The following is a 24,651-nucleotide window of genomic DNA, read 5'->3' on the forward strand; positions in this document are numbered from 1 at the left end:
GCACATCAAGCTTGACACTTAAGCCTTAAATCCAACTCTATGCCGCTTATGTTAAAAACAGTCCAAAGTACATACAAAGTGTCAAGATTGATGTGCTCTTGACTGTACTTCGGCAATATGCGTATCTATATTTTTGCTGCAATAATTTTTCAAATATTTTTCTTAAACAACTGTTTGAATTTTTTTGGATAATTATGTGAAAATGTGAATGGCATATATTTTACGAGGGAAGCATCTGGCCATAGACAAGTAAGCATTTTCAGCATATTGCATAGTAAAACTAACTGGCAACACCAATACTAAAATCCACAAATTTCTTGATTACGATGTGGGATTATGTTTGATTTGCCCTGAATAATTTAGTAAAATAGTTTCATAATGTTTCAGTGAGTATTTAACGACAATTCTATGTGGACAACAACTGCAGTGCTCTAAAATACATTTCCTTCACTTGGCTGGGAGTGTCGCTCTGATGCGCTGACCTTCGTTTTGATGCACAACGCACAACAAAGCATCAAATTGACGGCTGCCCCATTTTCACAACAATCTTTCGATTTGTTATTACTTATATATTTGTGCAATGTGCATCTTATGATACATCGTCGGGAGATTAACACTGGAATTTATGTGCTGTGGTACATATGTGAGAAGCTAAACGATAATGGAATCGGCGGCTACGCAAACATCCATTGCAGTGTGTCACAGTCACAGTACAACAGTGAAGACTTTCTTTTTAACTTCTAGCGGACCTGGAAAAAAGTAATACCGTATTGATAGAACAACAATCAAAATGAACGAAAGGGACATTCCTAGTGTCCCTATCACCACTTTAGCAGGAGTAGCCAGTTTGACTGACTGTAAGTGTTACTACCATAGCATACTAATTTGTATAACCCAAATGATATGATCAGTAAGCACTGCTTAGAAGGTGCTTTGTATTCAAAATTCTACTGCACAATGCTTTCTTCACATATTAAACCTTTTATTTGCAATTACATTGCAATACAATAATTATGTATAAGTAGTTTAATTGTAAAATGTAAATGTTTCCAATTTATATAGCATTATAAGGAAGTAATCAGTGTTAATAGAGCAATTTTATTTTAAATTGATGCTGACTTATAACATTTGATAATTCACTAGATTATGGTTTTAATATAGTGCATTGTTATCCCATTAAATGCGTAAAGTAAGTAGAACACTTAAAGTTGCATTGCATGTAATATAACACTATAGACATTCAAATGTAATAGCTTGATTATTTGAAAATAAGTGTATAAAGTATTGCCTGTTTTTATACATGAAACTGATAAATTAAATGATATAAGATTACTCCATAATCATAATTTATGGTCAAACATAATTAATTACTGGCATTTTAATATTATTGTTCTATATATCTGATATGAAACTTATAAAAACTGAAAATTTTGTTAGAATTTGAGGTTATGTTTTTAAAACCTTTATTGAAAGGTACTTACACACTTATTGCACACCACAATACAGTACCTTAAAAAACTATGACTTTCTCTTGAGGTTGTTTATATTACCACCTATTTACATTATATAGCCACCTATAACTGTTACAAATTTGACTTGGCATGCAAGTGGTCATTAGAAATCAAGGATATTCGTTTTGAAGTTAAGAAACTACTGGTTCCTTGAATTACCCATAATTTTTCGTAACTAATGTATAGATTCATTTTTTATCTTTCATCCATAATATGTAGATGAAATCAACTAATCACTTTGACTGCGCAGTAGTTCTGTACCTCAAAAAAGAATGTGAGTCCTTGGTTAACCCATTGCCACACTGTTTCCTTCACAATTTTGATTCTGTAATGTCCTAAAGCCACACGGTGTGTCTAATATGCAGCTGTGTTTTCATTCTGCATTAAAAAAAATATATAAAACATTTTATAAAAATAAAAAAAATTCTCAACAATATTGTTATTGATACATTATGTCATACTGACATAATAATCAACATCCCACTAACTTATTTTGAACATAATGTTTTCATGCACAAAACCTTATTGTTTCAGTATTACCAGTGTTACCACTTCCAACACCTCTACCATCTACCCTTAACAATAAATCACAACTCTTCCACCCACGAGTCGCTGAAGAGGCCGCCATCTTACTTGCTACTCAAGATGACAACTTGGTTTCATTATTGCTGCAGTCTCTTATGCAAACATCTGTCCAACATATGTAAGAATCTGTTTAATATTACATATATGTTTATTATTTATTTTTAGAGAACATACATGATTTATAATTGGAGAAAAAGGTTGTTTGGTTGTTTTCTTCTTTTTACATTAAATGTCAATTTTTACAATATTTTTGATCACATGTGTGGCCACTTCACTATTTGGAATATTTCTATGGGGGATCTCTGCATGTGTTTCATCAATATTATCCTGGCCGTACTTCCCATGGGTTGGCAAGGGTACTAGTAAATAAGAAATGATTTTTTGACACATTGAGTAATTAATTTAAATAAAGTTAAATAACGCACACACTCATAGCCCTGCCCTAGGAAGACCCTGTATTGCGGGTGCCTTGAACACACACATAGAGAACCACAAATTACACCCAAACTCACAAGAGAAATAAATATAGGCTATGCAAATGTTTCTCCTGGCCTGTGAATTGAACCCAGGACCTTTGCGTGACAGCCCAGCATGGTATCCGTTCAGGCACAGGGCAGTCAATTAACACAATTAATTTCAACAAAATGATACTCGAAAGTTCAAGAATTTTTTAAATTCTATAGAAATAATTTAACACTTTTTGGGCAATGATTGTGAATGGTATTATACTTAAAGACATCTTTTTATACTCTTGTTAATTTCAGAGACCTCAAGGATGAAAGCATACCAAATGCAATCAGTCCTGCCCCTGAACAACAAACTCCAGAATTATTAAAAGCTATCTTACGTGTCAACCCAACTGTGTTTGAAAATCAAAGCCAGAGAAATCACTGGGGTAACCATGTGAATACCTCAAAGTTTAATGGATTGTCACCTTCTGCTTCTTACAACTATGCATCACACAGTAATGTCCACTCCAATCCTTCTTCACATGGTACAGCAGTGCACTCCGCCATTTTGAATCAACAGCTCCTGGCGCCGCCTTGCCAGTCCTCTCCTCACGTGAATATGGCTTCTCCCCCTTCGCAAGCCAGGCCAGGCAGCCAAGTAAACATTACTGCTCAGAACAATGTATCACCAGTCTGGAACCGTGGTAACTCTTCCAATGTGTACACCAGTCCAATATCAAACACGTCTACCCCACAAAATGGTGGTTTCTACAATAGCCTAATTCAGGACAGGAGTTTTGATACAAATATTGCTGAGGAGAAAGATCCATTGTCAATGTCGCCAAGAAACGTGACTGACCAGCAAAGGCTAATGATGCAATCTCAGGATAAAAGTTTTCAAGGTATGTTTGTCATCAGAAAAATACAACTTTATGCAAATTTGGATTGTAATATTATATGTACATTTAACATTACAGATGGCAATGTGATGACTGGCCAATCGCCTGCGCAAGCTAGTGTGGCGCCGTCGCCGCTGCGCCAAGAGCCACAAGTGCCTCAACCGTCAATGGGCGCACCGTATGCGCCAACGCAACCCCAAAATACCACTGACAAGGATCCTGCGAAAGGCGCAAATTCCGTTAATAGCAGATTTCCTGTTGTCAAAATTGGACGCCTTTCTGTAAGGGTACAATAAACTTTATACATATATTTTTTTATTCAATGTGTTGTTTTTCCATAACAATCTAATGAGTTTATTCTATCTATTGCAGGAAGGGATACTCAAGAAACATGAGTTTTCTTCTGGTGATGAGAGATCAAGGAAAAATAGTACAGTAGAATCAGACTCTGATGATAACATACCTCTGAAACCCAAGTCGAGTGTCTTAGTGCCACCTGTCGATAAGGAGAGAGAAGCTATAGACATCGCTAGAGAAAAGAACTGGGAAGCGGTTAAACGAAAACACGAGGAAGCCAGTAAAAAGGAAGAAGCCGAAGCTGCTATAGGTATTCATTTGCTACTGTTTTTTTGCCATCTAATTTTTAATAGCGAAAGAAGTAAATTCGATCTTCTTGGTAATCTATGCCTTTTCTTTTTAATTTTTGTAAATTTTTTACATTTCGAAAACATTACAGTTGTGCTATTCTTTTTTTAAAAAATGCTATTTATGAAAGAGTGTTTTGTAATTTTGATTTTCATTTGTTTTAATTTAATCTTGTGCAATTTTGCATTACATTACTGTGTAAGTTAGTTTCGATGTATTCAAATGTTAATATTTTAATTTAATATTAAAATAACAGTCATTTATCTTACAAGTTAAGACTGATAAATATATATTTAAAAATAAGTTCTTTTTTTCGCGCCTTTTTTTCATGTGATTAATTATTAATTTACACTGAATCTGAACATATCTTTAACAATTGGGCATTCATTTCAGTACGACCGAAACTCAGGAAGGTCGAACGAAGATTAGTACCTGTTCTAGAAATGTTGTCGGTAGATGAACTTATGGAGACCAACACTTATCAGAAATTTAACAAGTTGATTGAATCCGTCTTTGAAACTATTGAGGATGATGTCATTATTACTGATGAAATGGGTAAGCAAACAATACTATTAAAAATTAAACACATTATTTTGTTCACTTTTGAAGGCAGGTACCACCAAAGTCTATCTCCTCTTCTATTGTTTCTTAACCTCTTAACGCAAAAACACGAGATATAAGATTGAAGCCATCTTTGTGCGTCTATGGCATCGCAGTTCGCAAACAGATAGACTGATCTCAGTAGTTTTTTTTTATTGAAGGCTGATTGATTCGCGATTATTCTTAGCTGATTATTGTCACTTAGTATAAGAATCAGGGATTTTTTTTTAAATTTTATTTAAGTGTGGCTATGTTTGATTTTATACAACTTACACACACTTGCGTACGCACTTACACACGAACACACATTGTTTTCTTGTTATATGCTACGCTTTATTTTGTAATATGATCATATTTTTTAAAATAATATTAAGTTCTTTATACACTTAAAGGGAGTGAGCCTGGTGATCTGTAACACAGGTCCCCAACCTAGTACAGACTTCAGCTCTCAGTAAGGAACTTGTTATTATACATGAAATGTAACTACTTATACCTTTCAGAGAGAAATAAAGCATTTTGTATAGTATTGTATACAGTTAGCAACTAAAGTAGTATTTTAGTTGTATTCTAGACAATGACTGCATTTATCATAGAACAGTCACTGCCTTACACAAGGGTGCAGTTAAGCTCACAGAGTACTTAACGCATTTAAGCGATAGATTTAAAAACATCTGCTCCACTAGCTATCTAAGAGCTCCTGATGTGATTTTTTAAATGTATTGTTCATTTAAAGTTACTACAATGTTACATGCTATAAATTAATTTGGTGAAGATCTTATCTAATTGCACAACTAATTATATTTGCAAAAACAATGTAAAGATGAATGTAAACTTAAAATACAATAACTAATAAACAATACAAAAAAGAGCAATAAATACAAGAGAATTACTGTCTCGGGCAGTATCAAAGTGAATGGGAAAAAATTTATTTATTTAAAGTTTAATAGTCTTGTTTCACGAAATTTGTGTAGCCGAAATAGGTTTGTCTATGTAATTGTGTGTGAAGCCGGCAAATAATGACCCTTAATAATGATTACATTTAATGATTTAGTCATCAAAATGGAATGTCATAGATCTGTGTTTCTTCGTTATTTTTTACATTTCCATGGCGCTTAGTGGAAATAACAAATTGATATTAGTTTACACGCCAGCTAACAAATGAAAACAAATATCTTTATTTTGTATGTACTCAAATTACACTTGAAATCGTTATTTATATCAATTCAAAAACCACTACTCCTTAACAGGTCAATTTCAACTGAGAATATTTTTTTTTGTGTCATTCACAAATATTTCATAGGTGGAAGTATACCGTGCATTCGTATCATCCCTGTAATAATTGATTTTATAATAAGCTTTTCTTATAACTTTTTTCTGATAAATTTTGTACATTTTAAAATGTATATTAAGTCTAAGCATAGAGTCGCAAGTTTATTTTTGTTTCTAAGATTAAGGTTATGCCTGTCACTGTTTTTCGGAAATGATGCTACATTTTTACGAACATACGATATATTTTCAAATATAAAACAACTGAGTCAAAACGTTTGAATCTTTAAACCATTCCCTTAAAGTGTCATGGCATCCTAATTTATAAATTGCATGTACATCTCTTTTTTGTAGCACAAATATTGTTTGAATGTCTGCAGCTCTCCCCCCAACAATATGCTTAAACATGAATTGCGGATGCGTTGGGTAACATGGTCAACATCACTTGCATGTGGTCCTTCTCATCCGATCCAGATGACAAACACTTTTCGTCTGATTGTAGCCTCATGGTGTTACAGCTTATACATCTATTTAATCTTTTAGAGGGCACAGATATACCAGAAGAATTACTCCTACCACGTTATCAGCTTCAAGAACTATGTTCCGAAGCGGCAAAGCTGAAGAACCTGGGTGCTATGGGATCTATCCCTTCCGACAGATTAGTTCGGCTATTAAACTTGCTGGAGAAAAACATAAGGGCTGCGGAAAAGATGTCTTTGGTTGGAGACCCTGTGAGTACACTTTTGTAGAGACTACTTGTCTTTTTCTATGTATAAGCTAGCATTTTCTTACCTTCTCGAGCTACCCTATCCCTTTATCACTTCATCTTTTCACGATTGGCACATATTGTAAATGACATTGTTTTTTCGGATCTAACCGCGTGTATTTGTAATTTCAAACAAATCAACGTTACAAGCTCTTTACAGGTTAATCAGCTGTGATAGTAAAGAGCCCAAAACATTTGTTTGTTTAAAAAAAAAAGGCAGTTTACATCATAAATTTGTCCATTTCTAATTAATTTACAATGGTTTAAGTATCTACAATAACAATTTTCACGTCTATAATACTTAATCTGATTTAGTTCTTTTAATTATAGCATAAACATTTTATAAAAGTTAATTTATTAACATAAATTGGTCCTATTGGGAATCAAACCCGGGACCTCCTCATCGAGCGCCCACAGTGTAAACCGTAGAATCACCGAGATCGTCGAAATCTAATAAACTTTTACATGGTTCTACTTAGAATTTTGTGTTCATATGTTGTGGCTTAAATAATGCAATTTACTTAACATTGTACTTGTAATGCAATTTTCTTGCCCTTTGTATTGTAAAAAATGAAACGTAATTATATAACACAACTAATTTTACAGGAGGACAGTGAAGAAATGCGACAAATATGGATCGAATCAGCGCTCGAGCGAGTTATGTGTGCGTCTGATGCTTGCTTAACGGCCCTGTACATAATGACGTCACCGAGCATGCCCAAACGGGTGTTCCTAGAGGACGTGATAGATAGGATCGTTATGTTCATAAAATTCCAACTCAATAACACTATTTACTGTGTCTACGATCCCGTATATAGCATTCAGACCACTTCTAAAAAGAAAGGCAAAGGTAAGTAGTCAGTTCTCTTTGAAGTTTAATTTCTATTGTATGATTAGTGTTTATAGCAAACTTATTATTTACCTCTCTTATTGGAATATTAGGTTAATTATATCTTTATACAAGTATCATCATCAACTTACACGCCTCCACTGCTGGACATAAGCCTCCTCTAGAGCACGTCAACTGTCCCGGTCTTGTGCCGCCCGCATCCAGTCACTGCCGGCCACCTTGCTCAGGTCGTCCGTCCATGTTGCCGCAGGGCGTCCCACACTACGTTTTCCTTGATGTGGTCGCCATTCCAGAACAAGTCTGCTCCATCGCCGATCAACCCTCCTGCAGACATGCCCGACCCACTGCCACTTAAGCTTACTGATTTTGCGGGCTAAGTCGCACACTTTAGTTCTCTGATGTATGACCTCGTTAGGGATTCGGTCCATTAGAGAAACCCCAAGCAAAGCTCGCTCCATCGTACGCTGAGCGACCTTAAATTTGTGGACGAGGCCTGTTGTTAATGTTCACGTCTCGGCTGCGTAGGACATAACTGGTAGAACGCACTGGTATAAATGCCTTAGTTTTTAGGCTTTGTGGGGTTGACGACCTGAAGATGTGACTAAGCTTCCTAAATGCCGCCCAGCCCAATCGAATTACAATACATTACAAGTATATATAATTAATATTTATTTGTATGTATGTTTGCGTACGACATTGCCTTCAAATTACATTTGCAGTTGTCATCCCGTAAAAAGTCATAATAACTACACAATTACAAAATCTTGTTTCACTTTGCATATGACTATTCCTCCACAGTGGACGGTCGCAAGCGGCGCGGCGGCGGCGCCGGCAACGTCTCACGGCGGTACGGCGGCGGCTCAACGCGCGCTGTTCGAGAACTATACACTCACGCGCATGAATGTGTTACATTACTCGCCGAGTTGCTAGCCGCTCATCACTTAACAGATACCACCGTGCTCCATGCCTCGACGGTTGGAGTGTCCCCTTTCTTTGTAGAAAACGTCAGCGAGCTACAGTTGTCTGCGTTGAAGCTTGTTACAACAGTTTGTATACAATATTTTCAAATTAACACTGATTCGATAATATTACTATTCTAAGTATAAATGGTTACTTTGTATAGAGTTGCATGCTTATGAAAGTTCTACCGTGTCAAACCAAAACTCTAATATCATAAACAGTATTTTAAGAAAAAGCTGCAAAAAGGATTTATCTGTTTTTTGTAATTTTAACTTTATATATTAGATACGGAAGAATTCTATGTAGTCATTATAATTTTACTTAACAAAATAAGGTATTTCTATTTAAAACTGCGTAAATTTCTTTCCCTTGATAACAGTTGAAAGAGCCGAAAGTCTTTTTACGTTTCACATGATAGAGTTGTATGTATCTTACGAATCTTAACATTTACATTAATGGACGACACGATAGTTGTTCTTGATTGTTGCATTCTCATTACCATTCAACCCTTAAAATGCAGGGCGGTACCTATACCTCTTAGATGCTAGGTCTAATTAATAACATTATTTACAGATATTCACAAAATACGAGCAACACCGGCGTCTCCTGCTAGAAGACATTCTAGCCTCCATAGCGCGCATTCCAAGCTCGAAACACAATCTGCGATCGTTCCAACTCAACTCGGACCAGCACATCCAGATGTTGACAGCACTAGTGTTGCAACTCGTGCAGTGTGTTGTCACCCTGCCTGAGACACTTTGCAAGACTCAGGATAAGGCTAAAGATAAGGAACAAGGAGAAAGTGACAATAAAAAAGTAAGTTGTAATAATAGTTATAAAACATTCTAATTATGATTATATATTATTTACTAATAGTAGAGCTCCCTGTGAAAGAGTTCGTCCAGGGAATTACTGCCACCTTACCTATTTCTGCCGCCAAGCAGTAATGTCTGCATTATTGTGTTCCGGTTTTGATGGGTGCGGGTGCTGGTGAAATTACAGGCACATGGGACTTGTCAACTTATGCCTCAGGGTGACGAGCGCAGTGGCAGTGCCCCTCAGATTTTTGCGATTTAACTTTTATGGACAGGCATGTAGCTTACCATCATCTTATTATAAATATAAATATAGATGTAATGTCAAGATAGAAATCATAACTATATAGTAGTAGAAAAATAAAGAAACAACCAATTGGCTAATTTTTGGTTTTATAGAGCGTCATCTCTGTCAATCATACTTGTGTCACAGTATTACAGTATCTTCGTTGTTAAAGTTCGGCGAGACCGCCGCCTGTGTACGTACGTACTTGCGCTGTCGTACGCAGATATTCAATGGTTGTCACAAAACGGAAAAATAAAAAATGTGATTATTATTATAACGGAATCATTTATTAACAATCATTATTATTTATCAATACACAACACAATACTTATTAAATATTTACAAGTGTTGTACTTCCAAATATTACATGACACTTTACTTTTAGGTGTTTTTAATTTTCTATCATTATATTTTCACATTTGGATGAACAATTTAATCATAAAAGTCAAATAATTATTTTAAAACATTGTTGTAGATAGCCTCAAAAATATTTGAAAATAGTTGTTTGTTGCGTATATATTCCGTTATTATTCATCTGATTACGATAAAACTTTCGAAGTTCAGAATGCGGTCAGAACTCTGAGTGCTTAATAATTCCGGGTTGTATTCTTGGTAAAACCAATGTATAATCTGTTGTATAACCATTGTACAAGAAAGTATAAAACCGGTTAGGTTAAAATTCCAAAGCAATCACTTAATAAATGGAATAAGTAACTCTTTCACGCACATAATTTTAAAAATTTCCACTTGATATCTCACCACTTTTTTCAACAATATTCATTTAATAACGTCTTTAAATCGTATTTGAAAAATTTTAGTCAAAAGAGTGAGGTTGTTTTTAAATATAGCCAATAATATGTCCAGTAATATGACCAGTCTGTGGTTGCTCAGTGCTGTTTGGGAAAAATCATTTGGTTCATTCAATGCAAATTTTTGTAGACGAATAGTAATTCGTAAATTTTAGTCACAATCAGAGATGGACAAGCGCCCGGGTTTTTACTTGGCGCTTTGTTCACGCCGCCGGGTTTCAATACGGTTAAACAACTAAATATTTGTTATGGTTATTAATACAAAGATCAAACATTCAGAAAAAATTCCTTCGATCCGGCCGGATTCAAACCGACGTCTTCTAGCATATCGTGCCAGACGCTATACCAACTAAAACTAGAAAAAAGCCACGGAACGAACCAGCGGACCTCACGAATTTTTCTATGTGTTGGTTGTCGTGTCTTTGTATTTTGTTTTTCAACGACTTTTTAGTCGTAACGCCATTTATGAGAAATCTATGAAAGTTTTATCACCCAGTTAGATACCTTAAAATAGCTACCGGCCCTGGTGAGAGATGTCGCTATTCACTGTATTTTAAATTTTTATTGAATTGATATTCAATTATTTTTTGTGAAATTACTCTACTAGTTTGTTATGATTATTAATACAATAATGTTATTTCACATAAAATAATTGAATATCAATTCAATAAAAATTTAAATAACTAAATATTTGTTGTAAAACGAGTTTTGTTTGAATTATATGATATAAAATATTTATTTTTGATTCGATCTGATGAATCGATTCGCTAGAATATAGCGTTGAAATAAATCGATACAAAAAATCGTTAGATCATGTGCACTAGAGTCGATCTTCATAAAAATCGAATCGTGCAAATATACATCCTTAGTGGACAAAATCCACAGAATTGCAAGATGGGTATTGTGGAGAGTTGCTTTCTCGTCTAAAAAAGATTTTTTACATCGACATTTATGGATGAAATATAAGTATGGAATATAATACAAGTACCGTATTCGTCGACTCCGTCGACAATTTTGGGCCGAAATGAATTAAAACCAGGCACTACGGGTAAAAACCCCATTAGAACCCGGGTAAACCTGAGCCCACCGCTGAACACAGTTGAAGGAGTATTTAAGTGTAAAGTATTAAAGGAGGTTTAGAATCAAACTCCAACAGCAATGTTTCAATTGAAATAACGAATGTTTTACTCAACTCGATCCCTCGCCCAATCAAACACTTATCAGCCATTGCGGCAAGAGACACCACAAACACACTATTTGCAAGTCAATTGATTATTTCTTATTTGGAATCGACAACAACCGCGATTTAAGAATTTGATAAATTAAACTTTCGCACATATTTTGGAGTTTTTAAAACAAAGCTAACTATTGTATATAATCTTTACTTGTAGTAATTCTTTCATTTTAAAATGGGGAGTCCCGACCGACGCTAAGTCCACCATTTTGTTTATTCGTTTACCAGCCATTCATCACTGATTCTTGCATGTGTTTGGTTGCTCTGCTTCTTTCTATGCTTTTGTTCCAGAATTCTTCCCCTTACAATAATATTTTTCTAATTCTATGTATGAAATATCATCACTCAGTATCGAATCACATATTTTTTGATAGTGATCAGCAGCGAAATCGTAAAACGAACTGTTATTCCAACTGATTCAATTAAACAAATCGATTCATTCAATTAATTCATCGATTTGTAGTTGGCAGTACAATTTGGCCATCACTAAACCGTCTATGGCCGGACCAGCGATCTGTTTATTTACTTTTCTTCTAAAATAGATTGGAACGAAGTATAGGAAAAATATTTCTTCTGAATTGTTTCTTGTCCAGACAAGACGTGTTCTGGGTAGTGCCCCTGAAATTCATATCGTTACCCTGGCACTCGTAGTGCAGGGAACTTAGTATTAAGTCACAAGGAATTGGTGTGATGGTCTGGTGACGTTATTTTAATGTAAACAATTTGTTTCCAACCTCCCGCCATATAAAATTAATAAAATAAACAACACATGCGCGACTACAGTGACAAACTCCACCACCAAAAATATACCCGACACGTGTTTCGCCTCTACGAAGCTTCCTCAGGAGTTGTCGATTGTTCGACTCTCAGCTCAAGAATAAATTTCTTTTGGTGGGAAAATTAACTCCATGAAAAAAATATTCAAATATACGCAAGCCCAGCCTTTTAACCCGATTTGACTAGGTTGGCGGAGTAGCAAAATAATTTACTTCCATTTTTAACCGACTTCAAAAACAAGTGGAGGTTCTCAATTCTACTGTGTTTTTTTTTATATGTCACGCGATACTTATATGAGAACCGATTTTCATTATTCCTTTTTTTGTTGGAAAGAGGGTACCTCATTAGTGGTACCATTTAAGTTTGAAGGAAATATTCCACCTCCAATGTAGGAAACTAAAGGATGAATGCGGTTTCGCGCACTTCCCGGTAACCGGTTTCCATAAAACTTGGTAAACAGATGTAAGTCCATGAATTTTTGAGGTTGGTTTTTTTAGTATTTTGTAGTGAGATCATTATTAAACTTGATTTCAGCAAAGTAACGCCGTATCTATTTTTTTTTTACAGCACATGGACAAAGATCTCATGATAATATCAAAATACGAGGCAGCGATCAGCGTGGGTGGAACATTCCTCACGTCGTTCCTGAACAAGTGTCGCAGTCGCAACGAAGAGGTTGACTTCCGGCCCCTGTTCGAGAACTTCGTGCATGATCTTCTGACCACTGTCAATAAGCCCGAGTGGCCTGCCACCGAACTGCTGTTGAGCTTACTTGGGACTATGCTAGTAAGTGGCTTATCGTTACTTTGAACTCAAATGACAAACCCCATCTATAAATACACTGTTGTTGCTGTGCCTGTAGGTCAAGACATTATGTGAACTACTACAACTACTAAAAACAAGAATTCGCACTTATCACGACGTTAGGATGGTTAGAATGTTAGACACATCCAGCAGCTTTCATCGCTTATTGACACACCTGTTTATGTACTATAATAAAGGTTTTTGTCCCTACCAGGTGAAGTACATGTCCGACAAATCAATGGAGATGTCAGTACGGGTGGCGTCGTTGGAATATTTGGGTCTGGTTGCAGCGAGGCTGCGGCGGGACAGTGTCCACTCGCGTGCAAAGTTGTCCACCATGGACGCCGTCGTACGGGACATCCGCGCCGAAGAGGAGAAAGATGGAAACCAAGCACAAGGCCTTACCTCCGGTCTTGATGAGGACGAAGAAAGAACTGAATTCCTACAACGAGTACTCTTAGACTACCTGGCTATAAACGGTCAAAAAGACCAGGCGTGGAACTGTTCGCGGCATTTCTACATTACACAGTGGTACAGAGACATGGTAGTTCAACCAAAGAGCTCATCGCCGACTAAAAAGAAAAATAAATCCAAGAAACGGCATAAAGATGACACCAGCGAAGAAGAGTCTGACGCTGATGACGACAGCGATAGCGGCATCAAAGAATCCAAATCTGATAAAAAGCATGCCACGAGCGCTATTGTCTCAGCCGAGAAGTTCAAGATCATTCAACGGCGGAAACATTTCCTTTTAGACAAAATTCGACCGTTTAGGTATCAGGGTGGGACCCAAGTACAAGTTATGCAATCTTATATAGACTACAGTGGAGCAGAGTTGATCTCGCAATATTTGGCCTCTAAGAGGTCGTTCTCGCAGAGTTTCGATAAATATCTGCGGAAAATATTGGTGATATTATGTGAAAATACGATAGCGATTCGCACTAAGGCGATGAAGTGTCTCGCTATGATCGTGGAGGCGGATCCTTCAGTGTTGGCGAGACCTGATATGCAGATTGGTGTGAATCGATCGTTTCTAGACCAGTCGACCGCAGTGCGGGAGGCTGCCGTCGATTTGGTCGGGAAGTTCGTGCTCAGTCGGCCCGAACTCATCGACAAGTATTACGGAATGCTCTCGAATAGAATATTGGTGTGTTCTCCTTTACATTCATTTGAATACCTCCAAGCAAATAGTAAATTATTCACATAAATGTTTTACATCATTTCTTTCACAGGACACTGGTGTATCGGTGAGAAAGCGTGTGATAAAAATCCTCAAAGACATTTGTATAGAATGCCCCGAGTTCCCCAAAATCCCTGAGATTTGTGTGAAGATGATTCGGCGGGTGAATGATGAGGAGGGTATTAGAAAACTGGTGATGGAAGTATTCCAAAACATGTGGTTCAGTCCTTGTCCAAACTCGACACGGCCAGGCATGCTTGACATGACCGCAGCCGCCGCAGACCCGCTCACGAGGAAGGTCCTCAACATCACAGACGTCGTCATATCGTCCAGAGATATAGGGCTGGAATGGTTCCAGCAGCTACTTATGAGCGTGAGTGTTTACTATTCTTTCTTGTATTTAATGGTTCACATAATAGAAAAAAGACGTAAATTTTACATTTTCTTTTAGTTATTTAAACCAAAGGAGGACAAGGACGACTCTACAAAAATTATATATCAGCCGCCTAAATCGCTTTTAGTAGCGTGCCAGCAAATAGTGGATTGCCTTATTGAAAATTTGCTGCAGTTGGAAGAAAGCAGTGCTGAAGGTAAAATATCCTAATGTATATTAATTGTTATAAGACAAAGACGAGGTAACGACTGGGTGTAGAAGCGAGATAAGGGCGGCATAACTGCACCTCGCTTTGTCAGCACTGCATAATGTTACTATAGCATAGCTGGAGCAGAAAATATTTATGTGAGTTTTTTTCCAGGTTCTGGATCGTCACAACGCATTTTAGCGTGTCTGTCCACGCTGCATTTATTTGCGAAAATCAGGCCGCAGCTGCTCGTTAACCACGCGTTAACGTTGCAACCATACCTCAGTTTGAAATGCCAGGTGAGTGATAAACTTGTCATGTTTATTTGTGTATCTTCGTTTCCTTTAAACGTAAACGAATCTGTATTACGGGTATGAGGCGGATAATCTCCGCCAAGTCAAAAGTTAATCTGACTTTAATAGAGGATTGTTATCATTAGTCGTACGAGCTAAAAAAAAAATTTTTTTAAATGCTTACATTTTATATCAGTGTTTACTCTTACGACAACCTCGGTAGCCCGACAATTTATACTGTAGGCGCTGGATGAGTCTCGAATTCGATTCCCGGTAGGACCAATTTGGGAAACTTTTCTGAAATTGGTTCTGGCCAGGGTATTCTATGCTTCCTGGCTGCATTTTTTGGCCATAGATTCGATGTACCTGCCAAAATTAAAATTGGACGACAGGTCCATTCCAAGTAACTGGAGACGGTCAGCTATCGGTATGGATATATCATGAAAAGTCGGAGTCACCTCAATGGGACTCCGTTTTGTAGATAATACACACGCCTGCGTTTTGGCAGCATTAAATTTGACAAGATTGGCATCGCCCAAATCTGAGACTGCCTTGAGTGTCAAATTCAAACAGCTAACCATAGACTCTCGACAAGACTGAATTTCCTCTCCACTGACCCTTGCATTGGTCAAGTACCTAGCTACAACTGTGCTATCATCAGCATACGCATAGGTACTTGGAATTAACATATCATTGATATACAGCCGAAAGAGTTTTGCAGACAGTAAGGAACCTTGAGGAACTCTCTCTTTAGTATCTGTCGGCTGATGTTCGGAAAAGTAGCCTTCTAGAATAGAATAACAGTATCTCGCGTTTTATGTCGCTCTCTCGCAAGTCGCGCTCTGTCGTGCTAGCGCTACTGGGATCAGCGAGACAAGGTCCGCAACCTCTAAATTGGTTTTTTTAAATCTAATATAGTGTCAGTTTTATTATATTGAATTTTTCAGGTGACAATAAAACTTTAGGTGCCAATATCTTGAAAGTTACCTACCAAAATGCAAATGCTTAACTTATGAGAACAGTGTGATAGTCTGGCACATTTTAACTAGTTAATTTATTTCCAGAACCAGTATGAACAACAAATAATGTCAACGGTGGCGGCCACACTTGAGTTAGTTGTACCCCTTATGGAGCACCCTAGTGAAGTGTTTCTAGCTCAACTTGAAGAGGATGCAGTGAAATTGATATTACAACGGGGACAACTAGTAATCGCTTCGTGCATCGCCTGCCTTGCCGCCATTGTGAACACTCTTACGCACAACTACAAACTTATCAGGGATGTGTTTAACAAGTATCATGGTAAGTAAACTAGGTAGATTGTTACTAGAAAACCGCCTACTATACGTTGTCTTTTTTGTCGAATTTTGTTATTTGAGTGAGTGCAGTGAGTTCAGTTTTCATTTTAATTATGTTTTAAAATAGAATTCAAAGCATGACATACATATTTTAAAACAGTTGCGAAAACCTGGAACACTTTTCTACGAAACACCGACGGATATAATGTGTGTCATAGCTATTTTTTCATTGTGCCGTCGTCGTTTCATTGTTCTTATTCATCTGTGGGAAATTTGGATAAAAAAGGCAGTTCAAGAAGAGCGTACCTTATCGTACTTTTAGTACCTTTTGCTTGACTTCTATTTGTGAGGGGTTTACGTGAGGAAGTCTGTTCTTTGTTTAGCAACCGATTTTTACCATTTCCCATATGACGTGTTAAAAAGACGGTAGAAATTTTCGAAACGTCCAGTGGTCGTTGTATGGAGTGTAATCTGTAAGAATAAATTCCTACTCGCTAGGCGTCCTACTCCAATGGAAGCACAGTTGGCAACGCAACCCGGATGTGACGCGGACGGCGCACACGCGGCCGCATTTCCGGCGCGCGCTATTTATTGTAGGACTATTGCTGCGCTACTTCGACTTCACTGACCCTCAAGTCATAGAAGGGTTGCCGGTGAGTTATCATAACTAGATAGTTAAGTGTTCTAAGTTACCTGGGCTACAATAATGTCCACTTGCACTAAACTTAAGTATGTCTTAAACCAATGCTTGCAATGCAAAAGAAGCTCTTAATACACTCTTAGGGTCGTATTCTAGAACTCTACTCGATGCTCAAGTCAGGATTTGAGCAGACTTGAGTATGATTTCAAGCACTGGAAATACGACCCTAATGGCAAAAGGACTTGAGTATGATTTTCAGTGCTTACTGCAATACTCAAATCCTGACTTTAGTATTGAGTAGAGTTCTGGAATACGACCCTGAAACTGCCTTCGTGGCCGAACGGTTACCATGCTGGACTATCACGCAGAGGTCCCGGATTCGTATTATTATAGTGTTCGTATAATATTTGTATGGCCTACATTTATTTCTCCCGTAGGTTTGGGTGTAATTTGTGGTTTTGTTTTGTTGTGTCCATGGCACCCGCGATCCAGGGTTTCCCTAGTGCGGGGCTAAGAGTGTGTGCGTAAACAAAAACTTTGTGTTAAGAGATCAAATTAAGCATCGGTTTAAGACGTACTTAGGTTTAGTGCACGTTGACATTGGTATCTTTTAGCATGTCAATAGCGGTAATTCACCCCTTCCTACCACTGTGCGCTTTATTTGTGAAAACGATACTCTAAAGTGTTATCGTTAGCGTATAGTGGTAGAAATCACCTTGTATATCCGACCTCGGGGGTTGTAAACTTTTAATACTTTGTGGTAATGAAACATATTATGAATTACATACTTTACCTTTATTTTTTCGAAACATAATAAAAAACGTAATAATATAAATATTAAGCAGAACAGTCACTTTCAGAAACCGATTCCAGTCTCCAAACCTAAATTTGTATTTTGTATTGTCTTTTGTTATAATGTAATTTGTTATATCTAGCAAAAAAATTACAAATTAAATTAATAAAAAGAATTAACAAAACAACATCAAAATTGAAACCTGAATTTTTTCGAATCTCGATCGAACGCAAGCGTACTCCGACAGAAAGTGTAATAGATGTAAATAAAAAGGCGGAAAGGTGGATACGCTTCTGTTGTGAAAATAGTTAAAATGAAAGAAGGATAAGTTAAAATTTGCCTTTTTTAGAATGTAAAAAGGCAAATGTTTTTTATTATACATTTTAGGGGATAAAAGGAAAAAGCTGCTATTGAAATGTTTATAGGTACAAACTATAGATAAGTAACAGTAATGTACGCTTGAAATACACATGCATAGATTCTGTCCAATACCTACGCGATTGGTATAAAAAAATTAAATTCGTATTTTTTGTGAATTGGAACAGCATCACTTAAGTCAACGCTAAAGACGTTATAAAACAAAATTATCATTGAAATTCACGAAATTATGTTTTTGAGACTATGGTTTTTTATATAAACTTGGCATATTTTACGGACATCATTAAAACTTATAAACAATCTTACAGAGTGACATAAAGGAACAAGTGTACAACTCCCTTATGTTCTTCGTTGGCCTGGAAGACGAAGACTTTGTGTCCAACACACTTAAAGCTCTCGGCTCTGTATGCGTGCGGCATTACGAGTTCATGCTACGGCCAGAGTTAAAAGAGTTCTACCACCAACTACTGACGTCAGAACTGGCACCTGTTGAGATGAAAGTAGATGTTTTGCGGAACATTGAAATGTACTTGCAAGAAGAGGAACAAAGAATGATTAGACAGGATAAGGAATGTGAGTACCAAATGAATATTAAATATTTTTATAGTTTATTTTTTATATATATTTACAGTTCATTTCGCAAAAGTGTCAAATAATGCAATTCATTTACACTTACACCAGCGCACGACTTGTTCATCCCCATTAGTTGGTACCATAAAAATAAATTAAAACAATCTTATAAACTTCAGGGTCAAAACGATCGAAGCATGAGAACTTGAAGGAAATGGGTGACGTATCTTCCGGAATGGCGTCAACTGTGATTCAGTTATATCTGAAGGAGATCTTAGGGGCATCACTACACTCCAGCACTCTGGTCCGCTCCAGCGCTATGAAGGTCGTACAACTTGTACTGGCTCAGGGTCTTGTCCATCCTGTACAGGTAAGTCTTTCTCTATTAGTATTTTTTTTCATCTGGATTTTATTGACCATTAGTTGACAAGTTAACTGTTAACTTGTTATCGTTCAAAATTCCATCTTTTACCATGTCATAAATTCATAATGTTTTTAAATTTATTTATTTAAAATTTTTTGCACACAAGATAGCCATAATGGCCATTCTCCAGCAGTCAACTAGAGAGCTGGGTACAGAGTTATTAAGAGGGATGCATAACATGACCAATTAAAAATAGATAAGATAAATAATTATGATAGAAAGAAATATAAATATTAGACAACATCACATACTTTGCTCTAATCCCCAAGTAAGTAACTGTATTATGGCACACATTCAGTTTCCGATTGCCATAACACTTGTGTTACAAACACAAACCCAGACAGTGTGCAAGCCACGAGTGTCGTCAAAATGTCAATATACTGGTTGATTCATGTTGAGTGGCCCATACACACAATCCATATATAAAGTAAAATACATTTTTTTTGTCTACTCCAAATAATATGTGTAATTCCAGATCGTTCCGTACTTAATAGCAATGAGCACGGATTTAGAAGTGACAGTATCGCACGTCGCCGACAAAAACCTACAAGAGATCGATAAAAAGTACCCAGGCTTCATTCACATGAAGGCTCAACTCGGGATCAAGCTCTCCTACCAACTGCAGAAGATTCTGCAGACTGGGTCCAAGAACAAAGTTATACGTGGATTTAGGTATGTTATTTTTTAGCATAATTCTCTTCTTCCCGCAAAGTTGTATATCATGATATCGTACGTCTATGGGATTATGGATAAAATAGAGATTAATAATAAAAATCAAGTGTTTATAATTGCGTATACTCTTCTAAACGAAGTTAAAAAAGTTATATAGAGTAAAAGCACTTTGATACATAGAAAGAGACGAGTTGAAGTACAGTTGAGAACTATCCTTATATCGATTCTAATGTTGTTTCTTATAACAGGAAAAAGGAGCAAGATGATTTACCAAGCGCGCTCAACGGTTTCTTGTATTCGCTTCTACGGAACACGAGACCGCAGCGGCGGGCGCTCATCTTATCCTTACTTAAACAGTTCGACGATGTCTCCGTGAGTATATACCCTTCTAAAGCCTGGCAACTTTGTTTTGGACTCTCTTTCTAAAAAATTTTAAAAAATACTGACAAGCGAGTACTAGTGCCAACATTTCAGAGATCAAAAGTAATTTGTCAGCCTTTCATGCAGTTATAGAGACGTACGTCTTGGTAGGTTAATGCGTACGTCAGACTATTTCCTGTCTTGTATCAGGTTCTCTTGAATTCAGAATTCCACAACAACTTAATGTATGAAATGAAATTTAATGACCGTAAATTTTACTTCATCATCAACCCATTTATAAATATCATTGCTGGGTGCGGGTCTCCTCTCAGGCGAGGCCTGGTGAAATTACAGGCACATGGGACTTGTCAACTTAAGTCTCAAGATGACGGGCGCAGTGACAGTGCCACTAAGATCTGTGCGATTCAAAGGTCTGAGTGACACTGCAACTTTTATGGATAGGCGTGTTGCTTACCACCAGGGGCACGACTTGTTAGCCAACGTGTTGTTGTTGGTATTATAAAAAAAGTCTGATTTGTTTGATAGCACGATTGGATGTAAGATATAATGATGAGTGAATGTAAGAAAATGTTTGAACAAATGATGCCCGTTAGTACAATTCTGTAAATTTTATGTTAATGTTTTTGTTGTTGTTTCTGTGTTAGTAGCGACTTGTACTTTATGTTACAAATGTTTAATAACTCACACACTCAACGCAATGCAATAAATGCGGGTTGAGAACTCTGTTTTCCGAGGGTTGTGAACCTTCTTCGTGCGGGTTTGATCACGATGTTTTCCTTGGTCGAAAAGCTCATGGTAAATTTCGCACATAAATTACGAAAACTCACAAGTGCGAACCCGGATTCGGACCCACGGCCTCTGCTTTGGAAGCGGTAGGTCAAACCATTAGGCTACCACGGCAATTAATAATTTTGCATCATCAATTTCATAAACACTTATAAGAACAATAGAGGTGTCGCTCTACCAGCGAGAGCTATAAATCGAAAGTAAAATACCTACTTCACTATTGTCTGGTTTGGAACACAATAACAGCCGTATATCATTTCTTCTTTCTTACATAGATAGAGACACGGCGTTTAGCTATCAGGAGCATATTTACCGTGGCCATCGAGTATATAACCAGAAATAGAGACGAAATAAGGGCCATACATTCCTGGTAACTCATCAGTGATACATCACTTATAAATATCAACTCTCGTTTGCACTGAATTGTAGAAGCGCCAACAACTGACCTGTGATAATATCTCTAACAATGGCGTTCTGTTTCATTTGGTGGTGTGGGGAAAAACAGAAAAACATCTTATTACTGAACAAAAAAGAATCAAACTTCGTCGGTAATTAAATATGTCATTTTCGTCCATTATAGCAAATCTCAAGTTAACTGGACGATTTGAAGTGAAACAATCGACGACACCCATTGCCGACACCCGTCAATCGTTTCGAATTCGGGCTGGCCAATCAGAGCGCATTAGTCACAGTAATGATATGGCAGAATAGTTTTCAAACAAATTAGATGATATTTCGTCTCTATTTTTGGTTATATACTCGATGGCCGTTAGCGATGAAAGAGTCTTTTAAGACCTTTTAAATAACCTCGACTAATTTTCAACGCCTCACGACTAGTCTAGTCTTTCAAACCTCAAGTCTTGAGTCATAAGACTTAGGGTCGTATTCCAGAACTCTACTCAATACTCAAGTCAGAACTTGAGTATTGCAGCGAGCACTGAAAATCATACTCAAGTCCTTGCCATTAGGGTCATATTTCCAGTGCTTGAAATCATACTCAAGTCTGCTCAAATCCTGACTTGAGCATTGAGTAGAGTTCTGGAATACGACCCTAAAACTGAAAACGAATTCGAGTCGAAGTGTTTTAACCCTCCGAAGCTTTAAAGACTTATAGGACTAAAACGACTAAAACGACTGGCGCCTTATAACCTCGGGAGTCGCGAGTCATGAGCCGTATGGCGTGATTTTATTTCTACCCACAAGTTATTGTATTGTATTTTACGATTTTTGTTATAAGTAAACGTGATTATTTAAAACATACTAATTACGCCATTTTTATTTGTAAACTTCGGGTGTAATAAGATATAAAATAGGTATAAGTCTCTTACAAACAACTCGAGTCGTTTAAGTCTTTGAAGTCGTTAAGTCTTTTGAGTCTTTTAGTATAACGACTGAGTCTTATTAATAAAAACTCAACCTCCAGTCTTAATTTTAGAGTCGAGTCCTGTAAAATGGAGTCGCGTCGTTATAAAACGCCTTAAAAGACAGTCTCTTTCATCACTAATGGTCATAGCCCTTCCGACTTTTCTACATATAAATAAACAGATTCGCTCTGGGCCTTTTGGAGGGAAAAGTGTCGTTTTTATTTTGACTTTCAATTATTTTGTGAAATCTAGTTTAAAGTGGAATACGATAGTGTTATCGTGCCTTAATCGAAGATTAAAACGCGAAATTATACGAATCTCGAACTAAAATCCCGTATCGGCCCGTTCTAAGGAATCCCGAGTCAATCCAAGCACGCAATAATAGCAATTGCCTATCCTCTTTGTGGCGGCCATATTTACAGAAACATAATTAAACGAAGACATGGCTCAAAGGACTTGTATCCTAGCCAAAATTATTAATAAAAAATAAATAAATAAACATGTATAATACATTGATATACAGGAACTCTACCGTCCACATTGTTTTTTTTTTCTTTTATAATCCCAAGTGATAGGACGAACAAGTCGTGTTCCTGGTGTTAGCAACACGCCTGCCATAGCATTTGAAGTTGCCACTCAAAGCTTTAAATCGCAAAGATCCGAGGGACACTGGCACTGCGCCCGACACCCTGAGACAAGTTAACAAGTCCCATGTGCCTGTAATTTCACTAACACCCTTAACCTCCTAAACCAAAACACATTAATGGATTATATCATTTTTACTTTGAACTAGTGATGTTTCTATTAACTGTAACCGTAACCTTTTCACGAGTTGCTTTATCTCAAACTAGGAAGTTTCATTGACTAATAGTTATAGAAGCATTGTATAAAAAAAAGCTTCATTCCTAAATTTAGATACCTCCTAGGAACATTACGGCAACTTAATTTTTGGACTTGTTCTGTTTTTATTTTGTTTTATGTTTCTTTATTATTATTGTTTTCACAAAATTCGGGGAGCATAATATTAGTAAATAAATAGGACTGTTTTCAAAATAAACAGTAAATGACTAAAAAATAAGTTTGGCGCAATGTTCATTGAAGGTATAGATTTGCCCTTCCAAGTCTAACCACGTTTCGGAAATGAGATGTAGACATTTTGTATTTTATAGCTTACTTACTTACTCTTTAATTAAACAAATAATTTTGTTTTGTTATTCCAGACCGCGCCCTTGGATCAAATGTTGTATCTAGCAGATAACTTAGGATATTTCCCGTTTCAAGTGCAAGACGAACCCCTGTTCATAATACACCACATCGACATTATCATTTCCACCTCAGGATCTAATTTGCTGCAGCATTTTCGTGAAGTAAGTATATTTTATTTATTCTACGTTTATAAATTGAGAATTGCATCCGGCTTGTGATTGTCCCGGTGCAATATCCCTTACCCTATCACACGCAAAATAGCCCAGCAGGAAGTCAGCCCGTGACATAATACCATGCCATTCCTTATCCTACTATAGCACTCCAGCATCTCCTATAATAGGCTTTGATGCACGCAACATGAAAGGTTTTTTGTATCGCAAACTATGCCAACGTATTCTAAATTTAGAAATATTTTCTGCGTTAAGTGTTTTTCGCGTTTCCTTGTAAAGTTAGATTTTTTTACTTGTACCTCTTTTCACAGAGCCACAGATTTAATCCATAGGTAAAATAAATTACACTTGAAAACATTGACTTACAATTATATGGACATCGGGTCCGCGCTAAAAAGTGTCCAAACTTATAGGGCGTTAAAATCGTATACAGAGCGTCATTCACGCTTTTGTCTTCGTTTGTTCGACTGACAGCGAAGCAAGCAAAATTAGACAGTACTGTGATGACATTACAATTTAAGTTCAACGTTTTAGCTTTTTCATATTCCTTTACATGTCATTACGTTTAAATAGGTTGACTTGGGACATTTCTTTCGTGGTTTTTGTATTAAACCCGTCGTCCATTTATTTGTAAGTCAATGCTTGAAAACGTCCTTTTTATA

At 36.8% G+C, this 24,651-nt stretch overlaps 1 protein-coding gene across 3 annotated transcripts in view; it reads left to right on the forward strand.

The window, feature by feature from the left end:
• Positions 1 to 347: 347 nt before the first annotated feature.
• LOC113237049 (nipped-B-like protein) overlaps positions 348 to 24,651 on the forward strand; it is a 28,473-nt gene continuing 4,169 nt past the window's right edge. The window contains exons 1-23 of one of the 3 annotated variants that reach the window (XM_026473295.1): positions 348 to 386; positions 745 to 857; positions 2,046 to 2,214; positions 2,861 to 3,447; positions 3,523 to 3,731; positions 3,817 to 4,051; positions 4,483 to 4,644; positions 6,499 to 6,686; positions 7,328 to 7,571; positions 8,370 to 8,617; positions 9,105 to 9,347; positions 13,020 to 13,238; positions 13,471 to 14,403; positions 14,489 to 14,809; positions 14,888 to 15,026; positions 15,192 to 15,316; positions 16,375 to 16,609; positions 17,104 to 17,258; positions 18,725 to 18,989; positions 19,166 to 19,356; positions 19,886 to 20,082; positions 20,331 to 20,454; positions 23,834 to 23,980. In XM_026473295.1, coding sequence (XP_026329080.1) covers positions 791 to 857; positions 2,046 to 2,214; positions 2,861 to 3,447; positions 3,523 to 3,731; positions 3,817 to 4,051; positions 4,483 to 4,644; positions 6,499 to 6,686; positions 7,328 to 7,571; positions 8,370 to 8,617; positions 9,105 to 9,347; positions 13,020 to 13,238; positions 13,471 to 14,403; positions 14,489 to 14,809; positions 14,888 to 15,026; positions 15,192 to 15,316; positions 16,375 to 16,609; positions 17,104 to 17,258; positions 18,725 to 18,989; positions 19,166 to 19,356; positions 19,886 to 20,082; positions 20,331 to 20,454; positions 23,834 to 23,980 — 5,403 coding nt within the window. In that variant the 5' untranslated portion in view covers positions 348 to 386; positions 745 to 790. Of the gene's footprint in view, positions 858 to 2,045; positions 2,215 to 2,860; positions 3,448 to 3,522; positions 3,732 to 3,816; positions 4,052 to 4,482; positions 4,645 to 6,498; positions 6,687 to 7,327; positions 7,572 to 8,369; positions 8,618 to 9,104; positions 9,348 to 13,019; positions 13,239 to 13,470; positions 14,404 to 14,488; positions 14,810 to 14,887; positions 15,027 to 15,191; positions 15,317 to 16,374; positions 16,610 to 17,103; positions 17,259 to 18,724; positions 18,990 to 19,165; positions 19,357 to 19,885; positions 20,083 to 20,330; positions 20,455 to 23,833; positions 23,981 to 24,651 lie in introns of all 3 variants that reach the window. The other 2 variants (XM_026473294.1, XM_026473296.1) reach the window with 2 other exon arrangements.

The sequence above is a fragment of the Hyposmocoma kahamanoa genome, unplaced genomic scaffold, assembly GCF_003589595.1.
Source record: "Hyposmocoma kahamanoa isolate Upper Pololo Valley unplaced genomic scaffold, ASM358959v1 93, whole genome shotgun sequence".
NCBI lineage: Eukaryota > Metazoa > Arthropoda > Insecta > Lepidoptera > Cosmopterigidae > Hyposmocoma > Hyposmocoma kahamanoa.